This window comes from Choloepus didactylus, chromosome 2, assembly GCF_015220235.1.
Source record: "Choloepus didactylus isolate mChoDid1 chromosome 2, mChoDid1.pri, whole genome shotgun sequence".
Lineage (NCBI taxonomy): Eukaryota > Metazoa > Chordata > Mammalia > Pilosa > Megalonychidae > Choloepus > Choloepus didactylus.
The window spans coordinates 118783168-118805288 of NC_051308.1; the positions used below are offsets into that span (position 1 = coordinate 118783168).

The window sequence follows — 22121 nt, forward strand, 5'->3', positions numbered from 1 at the left end:
AGAATGACCTGCTTACAATCCCTTCGAGGATTCCCTCTTTTCAATCTTCTCTAACCTTTTTATTTTTTCACCTTGTTTTTTTTTGAATTCTGCTTCACTTTAGGCCGCTCTTTCACAATCCAACATCCTTAAATGGAATATAAAATCTTCTCTACCTCGTTTGCTTTCAATATTTTCTTTCCTTGAGAAATCAATAAAGTCCTGTCAGAGGGCAGAGGTCACCAATAACTGGATTTTCTCGTCTTTGAGAATAGTCAGTTTTAAAGTTCAATTCTTTTGATATGTATATCTAGGCCTGCAACTTGTTACTAGCAGTATTAAGATGTCATCTACTTAAATGATGGAAAAGTTTATTAAATACCAAAGAATATCAACCTTAAATCCTCTGAAATTCATAAGGGAGTTTTCATTTTTCAAGCTACTGAATTTATAAAGTGATACTGGAATACAAAAATAAAAATGATTAGTACCTACTTTTCCACCATCAGTCTGATCTAATGCTAGTGAGGAGATAAAAACCAACGATTGAGTGAAATTAATATCTTGAGAACTCATATACAATTATTACAGGAAACTATTGAGCAATAACAATAAAGAGGCAAGAAGTGAGAGTCCAAATACTGTTTGGCAAATACATGATAAACAAAAATCTGTTGGGTATCTATGCTTGACATGCACTGGGTTTCACTTTTAGCCTAGTTTTCTAAACCAGTGAATGGTGTTGTGATGTCCCAAATGTGTTTCATAATTCATAAAAACTAGTATTAATCAGCTGCTTAAAATTGCCTTTATAGTTTCCTTAGTTGAACAGGAATACACTCCTTTTGTAAAGACAGATACCACCTTGGCTCTGTCTTTGGGGACTTACCATATTTGGCAGTAGTACTTACTCAGATCTAGAGTGGATCTCCCTCTGCCTCAGTAGCAGACTCCTATGCCTCTGTCATAATCAGTTCTGGACATGGGCTGAAAACCTTGTTAATTAATTTTTGTACTAATCAACAGAAAATTCTGTTGAAATCCAGACATAGCATTATGAGAAGTTAAAAACACACTCTGGGTTCAAATCCTATTCCTGTCACCCACTAGCAGTGTAATATTGGGCAAATCACCAAGCCTCTCTTTACATCTGTTTCTTCTTCTTTAGAAAGGGCATAGTAAAAGTGACCAGGTCATAGAGTTATTGGGGGAGTTATGTGAATGAATAAACATTTCAATCACTTGTAACTCTGCCACTTAAAACAGTGCCAGGTACACAGTGAATGCTACAGGTAAGTTATTCAGTACACCTGGAGTGGGACCCAAACATCTGGTATTTCTGGTAAGCATCCCAACCAGGTTTGGTAACCATTGAACAGGCGTGAAATCAATTGTGGATTATCCGTTCTCTAGTTTTTATCTCCAAAGTGGTTTAAACTTATTCCCTGCTAAAGAATTAACCTGGAGAATTTTCTTGTTATCTTGGCAAAATTTCAACACCTTATAAACTTCTTCCTTGAAAATGAATAAGCTATATTTCATCACAACTTTCTGAATTCTTTTAAGACAGACCATGATGGTGTAGTTCACCATTATATTTCTATAGCCAAGCATAGATAACCAACAGATTTTTGTTTAATAAATGAATCCCTGAGAAGCAGTGTTGCAAGTGGCTGCTTGGAATGTTTGTGGTGCTAGAGACCTTCGTTCTTACATTTTCCACACTTCCAGGGTTGCGGAACCTGAGGTATTATGAAAGACTATTAATTGCAGGGTAAACATTTTGATGCTGGTATTCTATCTTTTTTTTCCCCCCCATCTGGGATCTGCTTCTCTACCACACTCTTGCTTGGTGTTTGGAGTCCTGCTCTCCCCTTGATGAACTTTTCTGTAATTCATTGTGGATTTCATACATAGGATGGACCTGAGCACTCTTGAATTCCGTTGTTGCCACCAGGTGTCTAGGAAGACCCTGGGGCTCTGGGGCTTCCATTTTCTTTTTCCTATGACAGGTCCCAGAGATTCAGTATGTTTCCTTTTCTTCTCAGCCATGACTTGCACTTTCCTATCTCTATTCCTCTTTCTCTGCCATTCTCATTATATCATGTATTTGCCAAACAGTATTTTGGACTCTCACTTCTTGCCTCTTTATTGTTATTGCTCAATAGTTTCCTGTAATAATTGTATATGAGTTCTCAAGATATTAATTTCACTCAATCGTTGGTTTTTATCTCCTCACTAGCATTAGATCAGACTGATGGTGGAAAAGAAGGTACTAATCATTTTTATTTTTGTATTCCAGTATCACTTTATAAATTCAATAGCTTGAAAAATGAAAACTCCCTTATGAATTTCAGAGGATTTAATTAGTACTTAATGCCTGAAAATCATTTTTAATATTCTTTAGTCAGAATGGATTTTACAAATCCTTAAAGCATACCATAGCAGTGCTTCTTAAACTTCAATGTGCATATGAAGCACCTGGAGATTTTGCTAAAATACACATTCTGAACCATTAATCTAGGCTGGGGCTGAGATTCTGCATTGCTAGGAAGCCCCAGATGATGTTGATGCTGCTAGTTGGCTAGTACAGACTTGCTGTGAAATGTGTGATTATACTCCCTTCACTAAAATTTGAACCTTTGGAAGACAGAGACAGACCTGTATTTTTCAGCACCTAATATCTGTTGAATGAATGATTGCAGTCAAATTCAGAAGTTAGGACTATGCCACACTGAACATCTTAGTACCAAAGTGACCCTGCCATTCATTAATTTTATTTTAATTTAAAAAAACTATTTACGTAGAAATGGCTTTTATTTTAGAATAACTGATAAACTTTTTTATTTTAGAATAGTTTTAGATTTACAGAATTATTAGGAAAGTACTACAGAGAGTTCCTGCGTGCGCCACACCTAGTTTCCCCTATTTTTAACATCTTATATTAGTATGGTACATTTATCCCAATTAATGAACCAATATTTATACATTGTAATTAATGAAGTCAATACTTTATGTAGATTTCCTCAGTTTTTTCCTAATGTCATTTTTCTGTTCCAGGATCCAATCCATAATACCACAGTGCATTTAGTAGTCATGTCTCCTTAGGCTCCTTTTGGTTGTGACAGTTTCTCAGACTTTTCTTGTTTTTAATGACTTTGACAGTTTTGAGGAGCACTGATCAGGTATTTTGTATAATGTCCTTCAATTGGGATTTGTCTGATGATTTTGTCTTGGTTAGACTGGGGTAATATGCTTTCTGGAGGAAGACCACAGAGGCAGAGTGCCATTCTCATTATATCATGTCAAGGGTACAAACAATCAACATGACTGATCACTGTTGAGTTAACCTTGATCATCTGGCTTGAGGTTGTATTTATCAGGTTTTGCCACTGTAAAGTTTTGCTTTTTTTTCCTCCCTAGCCATTCTGTACTCTTCAGGAGAAAATCACTATGTACAGTCCACACTTAAGATAGAATTGACTCTTCTAGGCCCTTGCCTTTCCATATACGCTTTAGCGTCAGTTTGGATATCTACAAAATGGTTTGCTGAAATTTTGATTGGGATTGCATTAAATCTGTAGATTGAGTTGGGAAGAACTGACATCTTAATATTGCGTCTTCCAATCTAAGAACATGGAATATTTCCATTCACTTATATCTTCTCTGCTTTTTCTATCTATGTTTCATAGTTTTCCACACATATGTCCTTTGCATAATTTTGCTATATTTATACCTAAGTATTTCATTTTTGGGGGTGTTACTATAAATAATATTGTTTTTTAATTTTAAATTCTAATTGTTCATTGCTGGATATAGGAAAGTAATTAACTTTTGTATGTTAACATTGTATCTTGTAACCCAACTATACTAACATTTTAGTTCTGGGAGTTTTTTGGTCTTTTTTCCTGATTCTTCGGTTCTACATAGATAGTCATGCCATTCTCTCTCACAGTTCTCTGGGTTGACTGGACTCAGCTGGGCAGTTCCCACTTGGTGTTTCATGTGGTTGCAATTATGTAATATCTGGGGGCTGAACATCTGCTGGCCTCTTTGCTCATGTCTGAAACTTCAGCTGGGGTAGCCAGAATTTCTAGGGGCTGTCCACGTATGTCTCTATCCCATACATTCTTTCCATGTGGCTAACTTGGGCTTCCTCTTGAGGAAGTGGTCTCAAGGTAGTTGGACTTTTTCCATGGCTGTTGGCTTCCACCTCAGTGAGCTTTCTGAGAGACCCAAGCAGAAGCTGCAAGGCTATTTATGACTTTAGTCTTGGGAGTCATTCAGTGCCACTTCGACTGCATGTTATTGGTCAAAAGCAAGTCATAACTAATGCAAAGTGTTACTAATAGGGAAAACTGTGTGTGAGGGCAGTATATGGGAACTCTGTCTTTTCTGCACGATTTTCTGTAAGCCTGAAACTTTGCTAATTGAAAAAAGATGCCATGGGGGCGGGGAGGGAGCAATTCATAAAGCCAGCTCAGATTCAAGGGGAAGGAACTACATAACGGTATAAATACTGAGAGGTATAGCTTATACCTACTATCCTGTGTATGTATATGTAATTTGTTTTAATTGGCATTTCTTTCAGAATACTTTTCAAATATTTATTGACTATTTATAAACCATGAAGTTAATTCTTAAGTTGCTATGAATGCTTCTTCTTTACTGCAGGAGAGTCTGGAAGAAGGAAGGGCCAGTATTTACAAATCAGTGATCATCAATACTTCTAAGGAGATGATGTGTTTCAGTGACTATCCCATCCCAGATGATTATCCTAACTTCATGCACAACTCCCATGTCCTAGAGTACTTCAGGATGTATGCCAGAGACTTTGGCCTTCTAAAGTATATTCAATTCAAGGTAGGGAGTTTTTTGGGTATCTTTGAGTTTGAAGGTATTTGTCAAGTAAATGAATAATATGACTTCATTTGCCAGGGCCTGCATTTAAATATTGACTTAGTATGCACATGTATCTATCCAATCTGGCAAAGACTCGACTCTTTTTCTTCTGTGTGCCTGAAAAAGTATTCATGGAAAGGTCCTTCTTTTTTGTATTTTGACTGCACATCCAGGAAGCTACCTGCCAGAGTGCTTTCACTGTCTTCATTTTACATGATTTAATTGCAATAAAACGTAAGATAAGGGGTAGTGTTTTAGCTGGTATAGAGGAGAAATAAGAGATAATAGGAATTCTAAAACCTGGATATTACTCGACTGTTGCTGCTTAACCCTTTTACACTTTCCAAAGTAATTCCAATGCATTATTTTTTGTGATCACCACCACAACCCAGTGATGTAGTTATTGAGAAGTTATTGAGAAAGCAAAGAAGTTTACTCCAGTATAGAGAGAAGAGCATTGAATTGGGGAGCAGAACTCTGAGTTCTGGTCCTTGTCCTACCGTTAATTAACTTGTGACCTGGGACAAGTAGTAACTCAACTTTGATTAATTTCCTTGTTTGTCAAATAAGTTGATTGTACTAATAAATACTGTCTTCCTTCAGTGGAAGGAATGGTTCCTTCCTGATCTAAAATCTTTCATGGTTTTTCTATAATTCTTAATCATGGCTTTGAAGGGCAATATTTCTGACAACTGGCAAAAAATCCCAATCTCCTGTTTTCTGATCATTTTGCTAAATCATGTCTTCTGTTGTTTAGCAACAGTAATGAAGTAATAATTTTACTACTGTCAGTACTTCCAAAGCACAACTGAGTGGTGTTTTTCTTCACTTGTTTAAGCAACACTCACCGAGCAAGTATGTTACTGTACTAAGCATTGAAGGTGCAAAGACCAAAATATAATAATCAGTAAATACATAGTCTAATTGGGAAGACAAAAAAACAAAGAGAATTTTTATAACAAATATAATAAAAATAAAGAGTTGCAGGGTGATAAGCACCATAGAGATCTATTCATTGCATCTCAGAGAAGGGGTGCTTAACCCATCAGGACATGAGGGACCAGGCACAGAGAAGCCTTCTGAGAGGAGGTGATGTCTGAGCTGAAGGGTGACTAGGAGCCTGCCAAAAGAATAAGTGATCCAGGCAGAGGCACCAGCCCATATAAAAGCAAGCACATTATAGAAAGGAACTATAAGTAATACATGGTGGCTAGTGCATACAGGGGTGGGTGTCTCTATTAGTCCACCAAGATATTATGGTCAAAGGGGCCTATAAGTACATAGGAACACATACTTGATGGGTTGATTACACTATATTTATTATTTATTTTTTAAAAAGAGGCTAAAGATTGTACCACAGACTTTACCATCTCACAGCCATTTTTAGAGTTTGTTGTAAAATGGGCATTTATGACTGCAAACAGTGTTTCATTTACATAAAATACTAGGCACCAAAATGTTTTTTCCACTGTAACAGGGAAGGGAGCCCTATAGCTCAGTCACATGTTCAAGGCTAGCCCATGAGAACAGGGCTTGGGGTAAGAAGGCAGCAGAGGGTCTTAGGATGCTAGGAGGGAGGGGGGCATTTAGTGCCTGGAGCATCATAAAAGCACAGGAGGAACCCAGCTTTATTCAGGTGTTACAGCACCATATACATGTATGCTCTTGAAGCAGAGGAGACGGCAGCCTTAGCCTGCCAACTCTAGTTTATTTAGACTTCCTGGTGAAGTTTTCTCACTCTGACCACAGCTAAGAAAAAAAAAAATTCTTATTTGTGGAGTATGGAATTGAAATATCCCTGCGTGACCCCTAGTACATGACAGTGCCTGTGGACTCAGCCCTTTGTGTAACACTCTGTAAGGAGAGTCATGGCAGGGAAGGTGTCCACTGTAGTCTATGATTACAGTCCCCTGTGGCTATCACTTTTCCTTTCAGACCACTGTGTGCAGCGTGAGGAAGCGACCTGATTTCTCTACTTCAGGCCAGTGGGATGTGGTCACTGAGTGTGAAGGGAAAAAAGAGGAGAATGTCTTCGATGGGGTTATGGTTTGCACTGGCCATCATACCAATGCTCACCTACCCCTGGAAAGCTTCCCTGGTGAGTAGCAAGGAAAAAGACCCATGATCCACGCCTGTGACTGACCCCTGATGAATGGGGAGATTGCAGTTTGAGTGCTTCCTACCTCAGGATGAAATGAGGCTTATACCCATTTTGCATGTGCCCCTGAGTGATGTTGAGATAACTTATATTACTGCTGTTTGGGGGGTAGAGATAATGATAATTTTGGAGATTAAATAGAGGTCTATCTATTTAGCTTCAGTCTGACTTTATTTTTTAGGGATCAAAAGAAAGAACATGGAGTTGTTGATTACCATTAGGTTGAATGAGGAATTTTTTAGCAATTAAGGAAACAAATAGAAATGTTGGGCTTCTAAGGGATAAATGAAAGCTTGAAGAAAGAATTTAATTACAGCCTTTGGCCTGGTTTATCATTTTGCGAAAAATAACATACACACATAAATAGATGCTCTAACTGAAATGATAGAAGATTTTTAAGGGGATGAAATAGAAAAGAGGTTTTCTGAGGCAGTTTGGTTTTGTGAGTCTACAAGTATAAGAAATGAACAGAAAAGCAGGGTTTTTTTTTTTCTGATAAGGAAATCATAAGTTTCTTCTCTGAGACTATGGAAAAAGAAAATAGGCAGAAACAGTCTGAAAGACAAGAGAGTAGCTGAGTGAAGGGAAAACATAATGTATAATAAATGCTTAAACTTTACATAAACACTGCCCAGAATGAGTGATTTGACAAATATCTGCCAGATAAACCATTACCCAACAATTATTTTTCCTTCCCTTGCAGGAATTGAGAAGTTCAAAGGACAATACTTCCATAGTCGAGACTATAAGAACCCAGTGGAATTCACTGGAAAGAGAGTCATTATAATTGGTATTGGGAACTCTGGAGGGGATCTGGCAGTGGAGATCAGCCACACAGCCAAGCAGGTTTGAGTCAGTGAATTATTTCTGCGCTTCACCCTAGCCAGGCATCATCCAGGAAGCTGAAGTTGGGACTAAAAGAGAATATGGATGGCTACACATAATTCATCAGTGTAAATGGCAAATGTAGGGCTTGGTTTCATACTTCAGTTGGCAATATTATGATTAATGCTAATGGAGCCAAGGTTACCAGTTAGATTCCAGTCATTCTGTTGGCCTCACACTAAAGAATTAGTTCATGGATCATAGACTGTGCTCATAATCCCAACTAGTCATTTTCTCAAAGTGTGCCTCTGGCTTTGAAGAAAACCAAGTAATCACTGGAAGAACGTGTTAGAATACAGCACTCACAGGGTAGATGGCCAGCATAAATGCCATGTTCTTATATGAAGGAAAACACACCATTGTCGTGAAAGCTTTTTCACTCATAGGGTGTTACCTGTATTTTACTCTTCACTTCCCAAATGGAAAACAGAAGCAATCTAACCTTTCCAAAGAAATATATCCACACACAAGCAGCAATTTCTATGTCCTTGTTTTTTTGTTTTGTTTGTTTTGTTTTGTATCACAAATTTTAAACTAGGAAGAAAGTGTCTTTATACCTCCTATCAGTTCTGTTTTCTTAAAGAACCCTAACTAATACACTGTATATTACATATAATTTACATAATATATATTTTTATTATTCCTGACTATTGAATCATAACTTTACTGGCAATAAATATATATCTGGTTGTTCTTCAGTGACTCTAATTAAGCGATGCTTCTCCATAAACTTGCTTTAAATCCTTTTTTTGAAAAAGAAGCTTAGTGCCAATATTTACTGACTGACCCTCACCCAATAATTTTATTCTAACAATGCTTCTTCTCAGTAGTATCCTCATCTATCAACACAAAAGTGATTTTGTATATTATTCCATGAATTAATTTGGCAAGCATTTATCAAGCAATAGGTCAAAAAAAAAAAACAACAACAACAAGAAAGAGCAAAAAGCATGTTGTAGGTATGATGAGAGAAGTATGTGCAAGGTATGCAGTGAGGACCATGGCATGACCCCCTTTAACACCATTGGCTTTTCAAATGGTCCATTATAAGGAAGCTGGGTGTTACTCTCACTGAGAAACGACAGACTGCCCAAGAGCAAAGCATCCAGAGTGGGTAGAGAAAAGGTAGCTGTGTCTGTAAGAATGCCTGGGAAAATACATAGCACAACTGTCCTCAAGGACCACAGCATTATAGCACAACACTAATGCAAGCTGAAGAAACTCAATACTAACATTTTGGATTCTAACAGTTTACTTTGCATATTAAATATATTTCTGTTTAGCTGTTTGTTAATAAAATTTGTATATGGACTTACAATTTTAGCATACCAAGGAAGCTTGCTCTATTAATGCTTTTGTGGAAACATCTTTTTTATCAAATAATTTTCCTTACATTTTTATTTTATATATCCAGATTTTAAGTATTCTGTTTGGTTAAAACAAGGTAGATTAGAAAAATGAAATGAGGTATTATAGTCAAGAACCATTTTTCGAATGCCATACCCTCTACAAACATATTATTTAATTCTCACAACTTCCCAGTGATGTATGTATTATTGCTACTATTTTATAAATCAGGAAATTAGGCTCTGAGCATTTACATTTCTTGTCAAAGATTATATAGCCAGCACATAAAACTGTCCAATTCCTAAGACCATGCATGCTCTTTGAACTATGACAGGTAAAAGTGCTTAATTATGATTGCACTTAAGGTCACTTTGGTGAGAGTATATATTCCTAATTACAGAAATGTGAAATAAGGATGTATACCCCTGTACATAGATCACCTTTCTATATCAGAGCATAGACAAAAGACTATGAAGCAATCTCATAGTGGCATTACACAGAAATGCAGTGGTAGATCAGAGCAAGACGTATTCTAGGAAGACATGGTTAGGAAAGAATACAGCAAGAAATAAAAAATGATTGTGCAAAGGCTAAAAACCAGACTAATGAGTTTGAACTTAATCTTGAAAAAGGTGGGGTGCTTTTTAAGGTTTATGACCAGAGAGTGGTAAAAGCAAAGTTTTTTCCCCACACCCTAGGTTTTCCTCAGCACTAGGAGAGGAGCTTGGATCATGAATCGTGTAGGCGACTATGGATATCCTTTTGATGTGTTGTTTTCTTCTCGACTTAACTATTTTTTTTCAAAAATGTTGGGTCCGTTACTATCAAACATGTATCTAGAAAAAAAGTTGAACCAAAGATTTGACCATGAAATGTTTGGCCTGAAGCCTAAACACAGGTACGTTCTCAGGTTGGGAATGGGGAGGTAATGGGCAAGGGGGAAGGATAAGGGCTGTTCATACTGGCTAATTGCAGAGCTGCCTCTACCCATACATTAAGGAAATCCACAGAATTTGAAATCAGGTTCCTCCCTTATTCCCCCAGGAATCTATTGGTTTATAGGTTTCTGGTCTGTGATTCTCCTTGGTATTTACCATTTTCTCATGATTCATAGAAACAACAACAAAATGGTAGTAGAAAGCAGTGCATCATTCATTCATTCATCCAACAAACATTGTGTGCCTATTATGAACCAGGCATTATTCTGGGCATGATAATACAGAGATAAAAGGTACAATAGTCATGCTAATACCAGTAATAATACCTTACCTTTAGAGAAGTTACTATATGACAAGCTCAGTGCTAAGTGAATGACATGCATTATCTCATTTAATCCTCAAAACAGCCCTGTAGGTTGGTACTATTTTTGCTTCCATTTGCAGATATAGAAACTAAGACTTAGAGAAACTAAGTAATTTGCCCTAGATGATAAAACTAATAAAGGGTGGTCTCTAGAAAGGGATTTTTCCATAAATAACCTCGTGAGAAGAAAGACAACACAGTATGATGATGAAATGCATAAAGTGCTATGAGAATAAAAAAGGAGGGAGCCCTCACAAAACATTTCCAGAGGACTGGTTTTAAATGCTTTTTTTCTCCCAACTTTTAATTTTTGAAAATGTTCAGATCTACAAAGAAGTTTCAAGAACAGTAAATACTATGATCTCCCATTTATCTTTTACCTAGGTTTACCTATTATTAACATTTTGCTATATTTGCTTTCTCTTTCTCTCTCTCTGGAGAGAGATCCATCAATATATATCATATATGCATACACATACATACATACATATATATTTTTTTCTGTACCATTTGAGAGTAAGTTGCAGTTGTTAAGATACTTTACCTAAGTAGTTCGGTATATATCATCTAGGAAAAAGAGCATTCTCCTAACAGCCATAATACAATTATCACACTTGGAAAATTTAACATAATACAATACCACCATATAGTATATTGGCATATTCACGTTTCTCCAGTTGTCCCAATAACATTCTTTATAGCTTTTTTTTTTCAATCTAGGATCCTGTCAGATAATATACCTTTGCATTTAGTTCTTTCATCGCTTTAATCTTTCTTAGTCCAGAATAATTCCTCAACCTTTTTTTTTGACATGGACATATTTTGAAGATGCCAAGCCACTTGCTTTGCAAAAAGGTTCTCAATTTGGTCTTGCACACTTGTTTCTCCACGGTTATATTCAGGTTAAATATTTCAGGCACAAATACTACATAGGTAATGTTATGTCCTTCTTGGTAGATCATATCAGGAGGCACATGGTGATCAATTTATCCCATATTAATGACATTAAATTTGATCACTTGGATAAGGTGGTATCCTCCAGCTTTCTCCATTGTAAAGGTATTTATTTCCCTTTGAAATTACTCAGTGGGGTGATACTTTGAGACTGTGTTCCCCAGCAACCTTTTACACAATTATTTTAACATCCATTTCTTTGGTAGTTGTAAAATAAATTGAGGTTTTATGGAATAATAGGAGATAGCCAAACAAACAAAGTAGGGGAATAGCACTCTAATTGTAAGTGCAAAGTCTTGAAGTAGCAAAAAGACATAATGCTCTGGAACCTGCACATAGTCTTGTATGGCTGGACTACATGACACGGGTGGAAGAGTGACTGAAGAATACATGTCCAGGCTCATTGGGCAGGTATATGGAAACCTTTGTATGCTACGCTAAATACAGAATTTGGAACTAAGGTAGTATAAAGTCATTGAAATACTTTAGGCAGGGGAGTGACGTAATAGTAAATACGTTTTAAGAAGGACCACTCCAAAAATGGTATGGAAGATAGATTGGAGTGGGGACTGGAATAGGAAGCACTAAAGACATTTTTAGGAGTCCTGGTGACAAATGTTGAGGGACTAAGCCAGGGTAATATTGGTGTGGTGTACATAAAACAACCCAGGGCATGTTAAAGGGAAAAGTCTTGGTGACCACATGTAATATGCAACAGTTTTGTAGCCTGGGGAACCAGGTGGATTGTGGTGCTGTTAGTGAAAAGAAGTAGACTTGGAGAGAAAGATGATATCATGAGGTCTGGGTGCAGAACTGAATCTAAACCTAAAGATAAGTTCAAAGCATAACTGAATGCAACAAACTGGTAATTGTTGTTTAAACATAACATGCTCCTGCAGCTAGGTCAGCTGTATCTGAACAGGATGAGCTAAAGATTCTGAGAGCCTAGGAACTTAGTATCCAAGGATTCAAACTGCTTTTTGGAAACATCCAAGACACTGGAAACCCTGCCTTCTCTTTTGGCACACCTTTCCTATGCTGTCCCTAGGAAACACTACTTAACAGGTCCAGAGTATCCCAAAGGAGTTCATAGAAAACTATTTTGATATAAATTCGAAAATCTTAGCCTTTGTAACCTTGGGCAAATTATTTAATTTCTCTAGGCCTCAGTTTCTTCATCCATAAAACCTAGATAATGATACCTGTCATGCCTCCTTCATAGGATTTGTATGAGTCAAGTAAGTTAATACATACAGAAGCAATTTATAAACTATAAATTGCTATACGAATGTAATTTATTATACAGTTTGGAAAATCATGGTCTAGGTTTAGCTCTCGGGCCTTTGCAACTGGAAATGAGAATCAACAGAATGCTGATAGTCCAGTTCTGCCAAACTTCTTGATATTGGGCAGGAACCATTGGCCTTATCATATTACTGAGAACATTACTGCTCCATGGAAAACAATACATGCATTCATCAAATAAGACTTTTCTTCCTTCACCTCTGATCTGAGAACCTGATCAGTGCCAAGCTGGTATAAACTAGACCTTTCTCAAATCTCATGGATGAACTGAGGGAGAGACCATTGGAATATAGTTTAACCACCTCCATCAAGGTAGAATTTGCTTACATAGTGCTGGCTTCTTTCTCTCTCTTATGATCTCTCTCATTTCTCCTTTTCTTGTTCCTTATCGCCTTTCACAGAGCTCTAAGTCAACATCCAACGGTAAATGATAGTCTGCCAAATTGCATAATTTCTGGCTTGGTGAAGGTGAAAAGAAATGTGAAGGAATTCACAGAAACAGCTGCCATATTTGAAGATGGCTCCAGGGAGAATAACATTGATGCTGTTGTCTTTGCCACAGGCTATAGCTTTGCCTTTCCTTTTCTTGATGACTCTATCAAAGTGGTCAAAAACAAGATATCTCTATATAAAAATATCTTCCCTCCTAACTTGGAAAAGCCAACTCTTGCAATCATAGGCTTAGTCCAGCCCTTGGGAGCCATTATGCCCATTTCGGAGCTCCAGGGACGCTGGGCCACTCAAGTATTTAAAGGTAAGTGACCATGCAAGTTGATTACTTAATTGCTTGGTGGTGTGTTTAATTCTATTTATGTGCTTGCTTTTAAATAGATAAAGACCCTGTGTATAATCACAGCAGGGCGTGACACAAAGCTAGTGCTTGAAAATTAATTTTTGAGTGAATCTAAAGCAGTAATTTATAACCATGGAGATATATCAGAATCCTCTGGGAGTTTTTTTCAAAGTATGCATGCCCTGACCCCATCCCTGGTGATGCTCATTTAGTAAGTTTGGGGAAGGGTGAGTCATAAGGTCTTTGAGACAAAATGTTCCCAAATATTCTGACGTGCACTTCAAATTAGAATCCACTGATCTAGATTTTAGACAACTGGTATATATTTGTGGAACAAAAGAATTGTATCTTATTTCATTACAGATAAAGAAATTCAAATATAGAAATGATATGATTTAATATCAGCCAAAAATTAAGACTTGGAGACTAAACCAGTAGGTAGAAGATACAGCCTCTCAAATCCTCATTTCTCACCTATCTCCTTCCGCCCACCACCCCCACTTCCACATTGCTTTTATCAGTTTTGGCTAGGGGTACATGAGAAAAGGATTTTGGGGGTTGGAATAATAGGTTTGATATGAGTCAGCATTTTGGCTTCCAAAATGCTTGATTATGTCTAGCATCATTAAAGATATATAATATTGTAGAACAATTGTGTCTTATCTAAGCTGGTCAGATCACACCTGAAGACATATTTTAAAAGTGAAACCGGAGTGCTTTAAAAGGAAAGAGACCAGAATGGTTAAAAGATTTAAAAGTGTGTCATTTGAAATACAGCTTAGACTGGATAAGATTCAGACATATATGAGCTTTCTCTTCAAATATTTGAAGGGATGGTCCGTGGATGAAGGATTAGATTTGCTCAGTATAACTTCAAAAGAATGAACAAGAAGCAAGGAGTAAAACCTTGAGCAACGCACACCATTACTCAAAGTAACAACAAACAAGCAAACAAAAACACCTTTTTTTTTTTCTATCAGCCAGTGCCATTCAAGATGGAATTTCCTCTGAATTTGTGAGAGGATAGGAAAAGGATGCCACATAGCCAGAGGGTATATAGAAGTAGATTCAAGCCTCAGAATACAGAGAAACTAGATGAGCTTTCAAGTCTGTCTCTTCTAAAGAAGAAATTCTTTGATTCTGTGGTTGTTATAATAAAAGTTGCTATTATTATTAATGTTTCATTAAAACTATTCAGAGTTCTTGATGGAGTTAGAGCTTCCTCTTCCCTGGAGAAGATCTTCAGGGGTAGATCATTTTTCATATTAAATGGATTTTTTTAATTGAGTCGATTGAGGAAAAGGAAATAGACCACAGTATTTTAGCATACTGTAAACAACTGGGACTCTTTTCAGGACCAAGCGAATTGTTGAGAGGAAGAGAGAAAAGGAGCACTTAAAAGAGTCTGCATTACTGCTGTGGGATTAGAGAGGAACATAGGGAAAATGTACTGAACAAATGGCAAAGAGCCCAGCCTCCTATGCTAGTAGAAGCGTAGTGCTGATTCCTCCAGATTTCTTCTAATACCTGGAGGAAGGAATCTTCATTTAAAAAATCCTATAACTCTACCAAAATTCCAACGGCAACCTAGAGCTTATCATTCTATCCATGGCATCCCCTATCTACCCACCAAATTCTTGCATTTCTCTTCCCTGAAATCTACCTCCACTGTGCCAAGTGTTAAACCCTTACAATTAGTTTCTTCCATTCTTTCATACCTGCCCCATTTAGCCTGTCCCCTTCCCTGGTCTGTCCTTCCCCTTACCAAATTGTATTTTGCCTTCCTCCACTATTCTCTGGAACCATTATTCTCTTGTCAAGAAAATATTTCACCATTTTCTACAACACTGAACGTACTTCCTTGCCTTAATGGAAACCTAGTTTTATTTTTTCTTTGCCTCTCTTACAGACCCCTCAAGAACACTTGCAAGTGTTCTACTTTCATTCAACAACTTCCTTTCTTTGAAAACCACATCACGTTATGCTAATTCTTTGGATCGCAAGAAGGTATTATGTCATAGTTCAATCATAAAAATTACTTCTGTTAACTATAAACACTGTGGAGGAGGAGATCTATTTCTAATGTGTTAGAGACAGCCAATTCACCAGAAAGAATTTTTTTAAATCTATAGATATGAATAGATATATAGAGATGGTGAGAGAGAGAGAGAGAGAGAGAGAGAAATAGTACACTTCAGTGCAGTTCTCAATTCATTAGCACTGTTCTTGCAGTGTTTCCTTGTTTAGGCACATATTTTTACCATATTTTTTTTTATCTCCCTTCTTCCTGTCTTTCTCCCCTCTTATATTCCCAACTTAAATTAATGGCAGCAGCACCTGAGCAGATTGTTTTTCTCTCTTGTCCACAACATACATTCTGTCACCTGATCCTTTCAAATCTACCTGCTAAATTTCATTCAAGTTTGTCTCCTCCTATTCATGTGCAGTGTCACTACCTTAGTTTAAAGCCCTCATCTTGTTTTACTTGAATTTTTTTACAGTCTCTGAACTGACCTCCTTCTCATTTCATTCACTTCTGACAAGTCTGAATTTCAACTCCTCCTTTTTGCAGTTCAAATCCTTCAGTAGTTCTCTGTCACTTGTATTGAATGCAAACTTCTTGCCTTATCCCCACGGATTTTCTTGAATTTGCCTCATTTTCCTTAATTGCTACAGCACATTACCTTCTAGCATTTTAAACTACTTGCAGTTCCCAGAATTTTACTTGTTCTGTTTTTATTCTCTGAATTTGCACAAATATTACTTATTGCTCTTTTTCCTTGTTATGGTCAACATTTTCTTGTCCTTTTATAACTCTTTCTCATCCTTTAAGATGTAGTTGAAGTTTAACCATTGAACCTTTTCCAGGTCCTTTAGGAAGAACAAGGTACATATTCCTCACTGTTCCATAGCAGCTCCTCTGCATCACTATTGGAGCACTTGTCTAGGATATAGTAAATACTTGTTGAATAAATGAACACACTGAATATCTGTTTACTTGTCAGTCTTCTTTGCTTGACTCTAAGTTCCATAAAGATAGGAATTTTCTTTTTGGTTATATTTGTATCTCTAACACCTGGCATATACTAAGAGGTCAATAAATGTTAGCTGAAGAATGTTGTTGAAGAACAGTGAAGAGCTGAGATTCAGGGATTTTTTTCATGGGTCCCAAGTCAAGAAGAGAGCCTGAATTATAGCTATATGATAGTAGGCCTTTCAGTTAACTCTCAGGTCTAAAAAGGTTGGATTTGTATAATTCTGATTTTCTACAATCTTGGCTTGCCTATGCATGTTTTAGTGTAAAGATCTTATTAAAAGAGCAATAATTTGGATGTCACCTCTCAAAATGTATTTCTTGAGCATCTCAAGAGGCCTGTAATTAATCTCAAATGAAGCATCTCTGTATTTGCTCATTGATTTATGGATGTAAGAAATAATTTTCATGACTAAAATGAGAAAGCACAAGGCAAAACACAGAAGGCAATTTCTTGAATGTTAAATTTTTGAGTCTCCTATGTTATTTACCAAAGTGTGCCCAGAGAAAGGCAGCCAAGATGGCAGAGAATGCAAAACCTGTCATGTGTAGAACTAGTGCTGTTTAGTCTAACAGTGGGAAGACTAAAGAAGTTAAGGCAGTTGTTAATTGTTTCAAGGGCTACCATATGTTAAGATTATTCTCTGTGGCTCCAAAAGGCAGAGTTAGGTCCAATGGTGCAATCATGAAGTCCATAAAAAGAGTAATAATCCACCAACTAGAGCAATCAATTAAGTAATCTCAGAGGCTAATGAGATTCCCATCTCTAGAGACATTAAACAGTAATGAGATAACCACTTAACTAGAGTATTTGTAGAGAGAAAACTTCTATTTGAAATATTCCTATTCTGAAATTCTATGATCCAGAATTTTATAGAGTAACACCTTAGGAAGGAGGTCTAGCTAAAAGTCTCTACATGGCATAGCACCTGGAAATCTGGGCATAAAGCTAATTGTTTAAGCTTAAAATTGTTTATATTGTTTAAATACTACTTTGCCTTTATCTGACCATGTCCTCGGTATTAAATTCTACTACTGGAACTGTTTGTACATCAGTGATTAAATTTCTCTCTCAAGGTTGGGTATTATGAGTTATCCTTGGCTTCAACCCCAGCCCTCACCAAATAAAAAAGCATAGAAGGTAAGCTGTATTTTCAATAGGACTTTAGGCATAAAATGTGATTAGGAATTTATTTTTACTTTCTTCTCTCTATGGTAGAGAGCCTCTTGTCATTAAGAACACAAGTGTGGATGTGTTTCCCCATACCTCTGCCCTTTACTTTGTACCTCATTTTCCATATAATTTTAAGGCCATTTATCATTTCCTCATGTCCGTATTTCATTTCCCAATTGAAATGCTATATTAGGGAGGAGGTAAGTATTGGTTGGAAGGCAGGGTAGGAGAAATATTTTCCAAGGACAAAATAAGATAAACTACAGATGTTAATATCAATATATTGATGGTGGTGGGAGTGAGGGGAGAAGGGATTAAAATGCTGAAGTGAATTCTAAGTTCCTTGAGTACAGAAAACTCCTGTATTTCTCTGAATTCAATATACTGTAGTAATTGTTAATAGAATTATTGTTCCCAATGAGGTAATTTTACACTTAAAATTTTAACTTTTCTCTTTAGGGCTAAAGACATTACCCTCACAAAGTGAAATGATGGCAGATATATATAAGGCTAAAGACAAAATGGCAAAAAGGTAAGAAATTTTCCCAAGAAAATACATAGTCAATTTTTCTACTCACTATGACTTACTACTTTTCTACTTCCTATTGCTCTCTTAATAAGAGCAATACTATACTACACTAAGCTTCTGCATGTTAGTTTAAGGATTTTGTTTAAGGATTTACGTTTTGAAGGAAAAGGAAATAATAGTTTGTGACAATAGCATGGAGAAATAGCAGCAGTACCAATGTTTTGAGTGTGGACAGAAAAAGAAAGAGAAGCTTAAGAAAAGTGTTTATAATGCTATGTTTAGTGCCTAAAGGAAAAGTTTCGTAGGATAAAGCACTTAGAGAGAAAATAAGATATGCTTTTTTCCTAGGATTACTTGACATGCTAGTAGAACTGCTAGAGAAAAAGAAGAGCAGTATGGAATTAATGGGAGGTAGATATAATTGAATTACAAGTCTGTAGGTAGATTTACAAATCTCTTCTACAGTGGCCGCTTTGTTGCCTGTCATCACGTGGCATCACAGCAGCACATGGAATGAAGAGAGCATGTAATTTGGGAAGGTGGTGACATCAGCCAGCTAGCTACTTAGGGCTTAGGTGAATGCAGTAGTCCAAGAACCTGAATTTCAGAACTTGAGCTGAATCATTGGGTGATTTTTATTTGGACAAAGTGGAAATTGATGATGGGTTCCTGTTTTTGTGGAAAAGTCAGAGACAAAAATTATTCCATGCAAAATCATTCTAGGCCGTGGATTTCTTCAACTGATTGTTAGCATAGCTCTCCCCTTTGTGGGAGGAGGAGATTTTATGTAACCCTGCTACCCTTTCCAGGTCCTCTCCTTTTTTTCTCCCTCCTTTCACTGCCATACTTCTGCAATAAATATTTTACTTCATATGCTAAATTCTTACCCTTTCCCTTCTTCTTAACCCCCTACCATGTAACTTCCATCCTTACTCCTGAAACTGTTCTCTTCAATGTCATACATGACCAATTTCATTTTCCTCCCTCTTACTACTAAATTTGATGCTCTAAACATCTCTTCCTTCTTAGAGTACTATCTTTCCTATCTTCTCTTGGAATAAACTCTCCTATTTCAACCTTTGTTCTCTCTTTCCTTTTATTTATTTTTGTCTAACCACTTCTGACTGTGAGCAGTCCCCAAGGATATAATTGAACCTTTATTGAAGGTCCACTATGTACATACACTGAGATAAGTGTGATATATGCATTAACTTATTTAATCCTCTTAACAACCCTTTAAGGCAGGTTCTAATGAACCTCTTTTATGAAACTTTCATGAATACTACAGGTCTTGACCCTCTATTATATGATAAATGAGTACAAGCCCACAAACCCTTGAACAAATATAATGTCCATAAAGGAAAGCTCTCGGATTCTTTCCATCTTACCTTCTTTTCTTTTAAACTTTAGTCCCAATTCAATAAATTCTTATTTGACAATCTAACAGCCCCTTCTGCATTCTATCCACCAGTTCTACCCTCAAACTTACTTTCTGTCATCTTTTTCTTGTCCTGTTTTTGGATTCCTCTTCTAAGCCCATCCGATCTCAATTAGCTAGACTTGGTTTTTCTTTTGTTGTCCAGTGTCCCACTGTTCTTTCTTTTATTTTCATTATAGAAAGTAAAAAGTGAAGTCCCCGCCCCCACTCCCACTCCCCAAATTCTACCCTCTCCACACAGGTAATCATACTAATCACTGTTATCATGTTTCCTCCCCTAAAATGTCCTTTTGGCGCTTCACATCTGCACTTGGTATAATCATTTGAAGGGCCATTCCGTCTTGTAGGATAAGTCATCCCCATCTACTCCATTCAGAAGTCTAAATTAATAGTGGCCCTGGGAAGTCCTGCTTTATGGACGCTACCACCACCACTCTCATAAAATAATTGAGGATCCCGCACTTACAGTGACTGACTTGGAGGAGGAATATTTTTGTAATGAGTTCTTGCTTTCTGATAATTAAGAATGTTCAGAATCTGGATCTGCTATATCTGTCTCTCCATCTCTATCCTTGTTTCCTACAACATGTCTCCTCTGCTGTAGGTAGTGCCCACACATATTCTACACTCATTTCATCTTTACTCCTTCATTCTGCTGTTAAACTGACTTGTAATACTGTCCTCTTTGCTCTCAGCCTATCTATATCACCTACTTCCTTCAAAGCCCCAACTATTATTGTTCTCTTTTAACTACTCCCTCTTTACATTTCTATTTAGTAATCTAAAACCACATGAATTGCCCAAAGTTTCATATTTCTCTATGCTTCTTATGTGTCAGTCTTATCTCCTCTACTAGAATATGAGCTCCTTGAGGACAGAGACAGTGTCTTATATTTCTTCCCTATTTTCCACAGCTCCTACCCCAGTATTAAGCCAATAACAGGCACTCACCAAGCACTGACAGACTGAGGAAATGATTCATTAACTGAACTGTTGATAAATCATTGCTTCTGTTCTGTCTGTTCCAGGTATGTGGAGAGCCAACGCCATACCATTCAGGTAGACTACATAGAAGTAATGGATGAGCTTGCTAATCTTTTGGGGGTCAAGCCCAACGTGCTGTCCCTGGCCTTCACTGACCCCAAGTTGGCATTACAGTTATTCTGGGGACCTTGTACTCCAATCCAATATCGTCTACAGGGTCCTGGAAAGTGGGCTGGAGCTCGAAAAGCTCTCCTCACCACAGACCACCGTATCAAGAAGCCTATGATGACAAGAGTAGTTGAAAAGAGTGACTCCATGATCTCAACAATGACAATAGTCAGGGTTATGCTTGTTGTTGCTTTCTTTGCTATAATTGTGGCCTATTTCTAGCTACTCCATTGTCATTGCCCCAGCTTTCATTGGGAAGCTGGATCTAGAGATGCCTTAAGAAATTGAAGAGATTGAAAAACTCGCAGCTTCACATTGCCCAGAAATCTACTTAAATTTCTTTCCATAGCATTAATTCTCTTTCCTCTTTTCTCCACAGTGAAATTCCAGTTTTTCATTCATATTGATTCTCATTCCTTCCTCTCATGACCCATCACTTTTCCTTCCAATAATCTCTAGACTGTGAACTCAGTCATCCTTGAATGTCCTTAGCAAAATTCTTGACATGTTGTAGGTGCTTAATAAATACTTGTTGTTAACCAACAACAATTACTATGATGGGAGCATAAGTCAGCCTCTATAAGAAATGACTGACTCGGTAACTTTGCTTCTGATGGGATTTGGTTTTTTGTTAGACACTCAATTTTTTATTGTTTTTAAAATTTTAACTAAATGTATGTTTATTGAGAGATAAGAGAAATAACAGTCATATAACAGTTTTAAAAATCTGAGATGAGACATAAATACTTCAGTTATTTTGTTTTACTCACCATCACCCAGTATCCCTGATAGGCGGTCATTTTTACTCCTTTTCTCTAAGCAACATGCCTTTTTTTTGTCATTGAAGAAACTAATTTCAACTTTCTAGACTCATAGGTCATTCTAATAATCTGGTAATAGATTCAACTTGGTTGAGTAACTTGGGATTTTACATTAGCTGACCTGTCTGTTTTGAACTCAGTTCCCGTATTCAGGAGCCATCAAAACTTTATCTTAGAAAGTATACTAAGTATCTGCAACTGTTGAAAGGTAGACTACTAATGGGATTTGATTTGCCTCTCACCACCTCTAATTTTTCTTCTCACCCTCTTCACCTCATGGAGTAGAATTAATAAGTATCCAAAGGGGTCATTTATGTATTAAAATAGAATTTATATTAAGACCAAATG

The 22121-nt window shown here is 36.9% G+C and overlaps 1 protein-coding gene across 8 annotated transcripts in view; it reads left to right on the forward strand.

Annotated features, from left to right (window-relative positions):
• Positions 1 to 21498, forward strand: part of FMO5 (flavin containing dimethylaniline monoxygenase 5) — a 73748-nt gene extending 52250 nt beyond the window's left edge. For 6 of the 8 annotated variants that reach the window (XM_037826214.1, XM_037826216.1, XM_037826215.1 and 3 more), the window contains exons 3-9: positions 4654 to 4842; positions 6817 to 6979; positions 7743 to 7885; positions 9970 to 10169; positions 13234 to 13586; positions 18293 to 18365; positions 20829 to 21498. In XM_037826214.1, the coding sequence (XP_037682142.1) occupies positions 4654 to 4842; positions 6817 to 6979; positions 7743 to 7885; positions 9970 to 10169; positions 13234 to 13586; positions 18293 to 18365; positions 20829 to 21174 (1467 nt within the window). In that variant the 3' untranslated portion in view covers positions 21175 to 21498. Of the gene's footprint in view, positions 1 to 4653; positions 4843 to 6816; positions 6980 to 7742; positions 7886 to 9969; positions 10170 to 13233; positions 13587 to 15534; positions 15633 to 17736; positions 17801 to 18292; positions 18366 to 20828 lie in introns of all 8 variants that reach the window. The other 2 variants (XR_005215258.1, XR_005215259.1) reach the window with 2 other exon arrangements.
• The last annotated feature ends 623 nt before the right edge of the window (positions 21499 to 22121 follow it).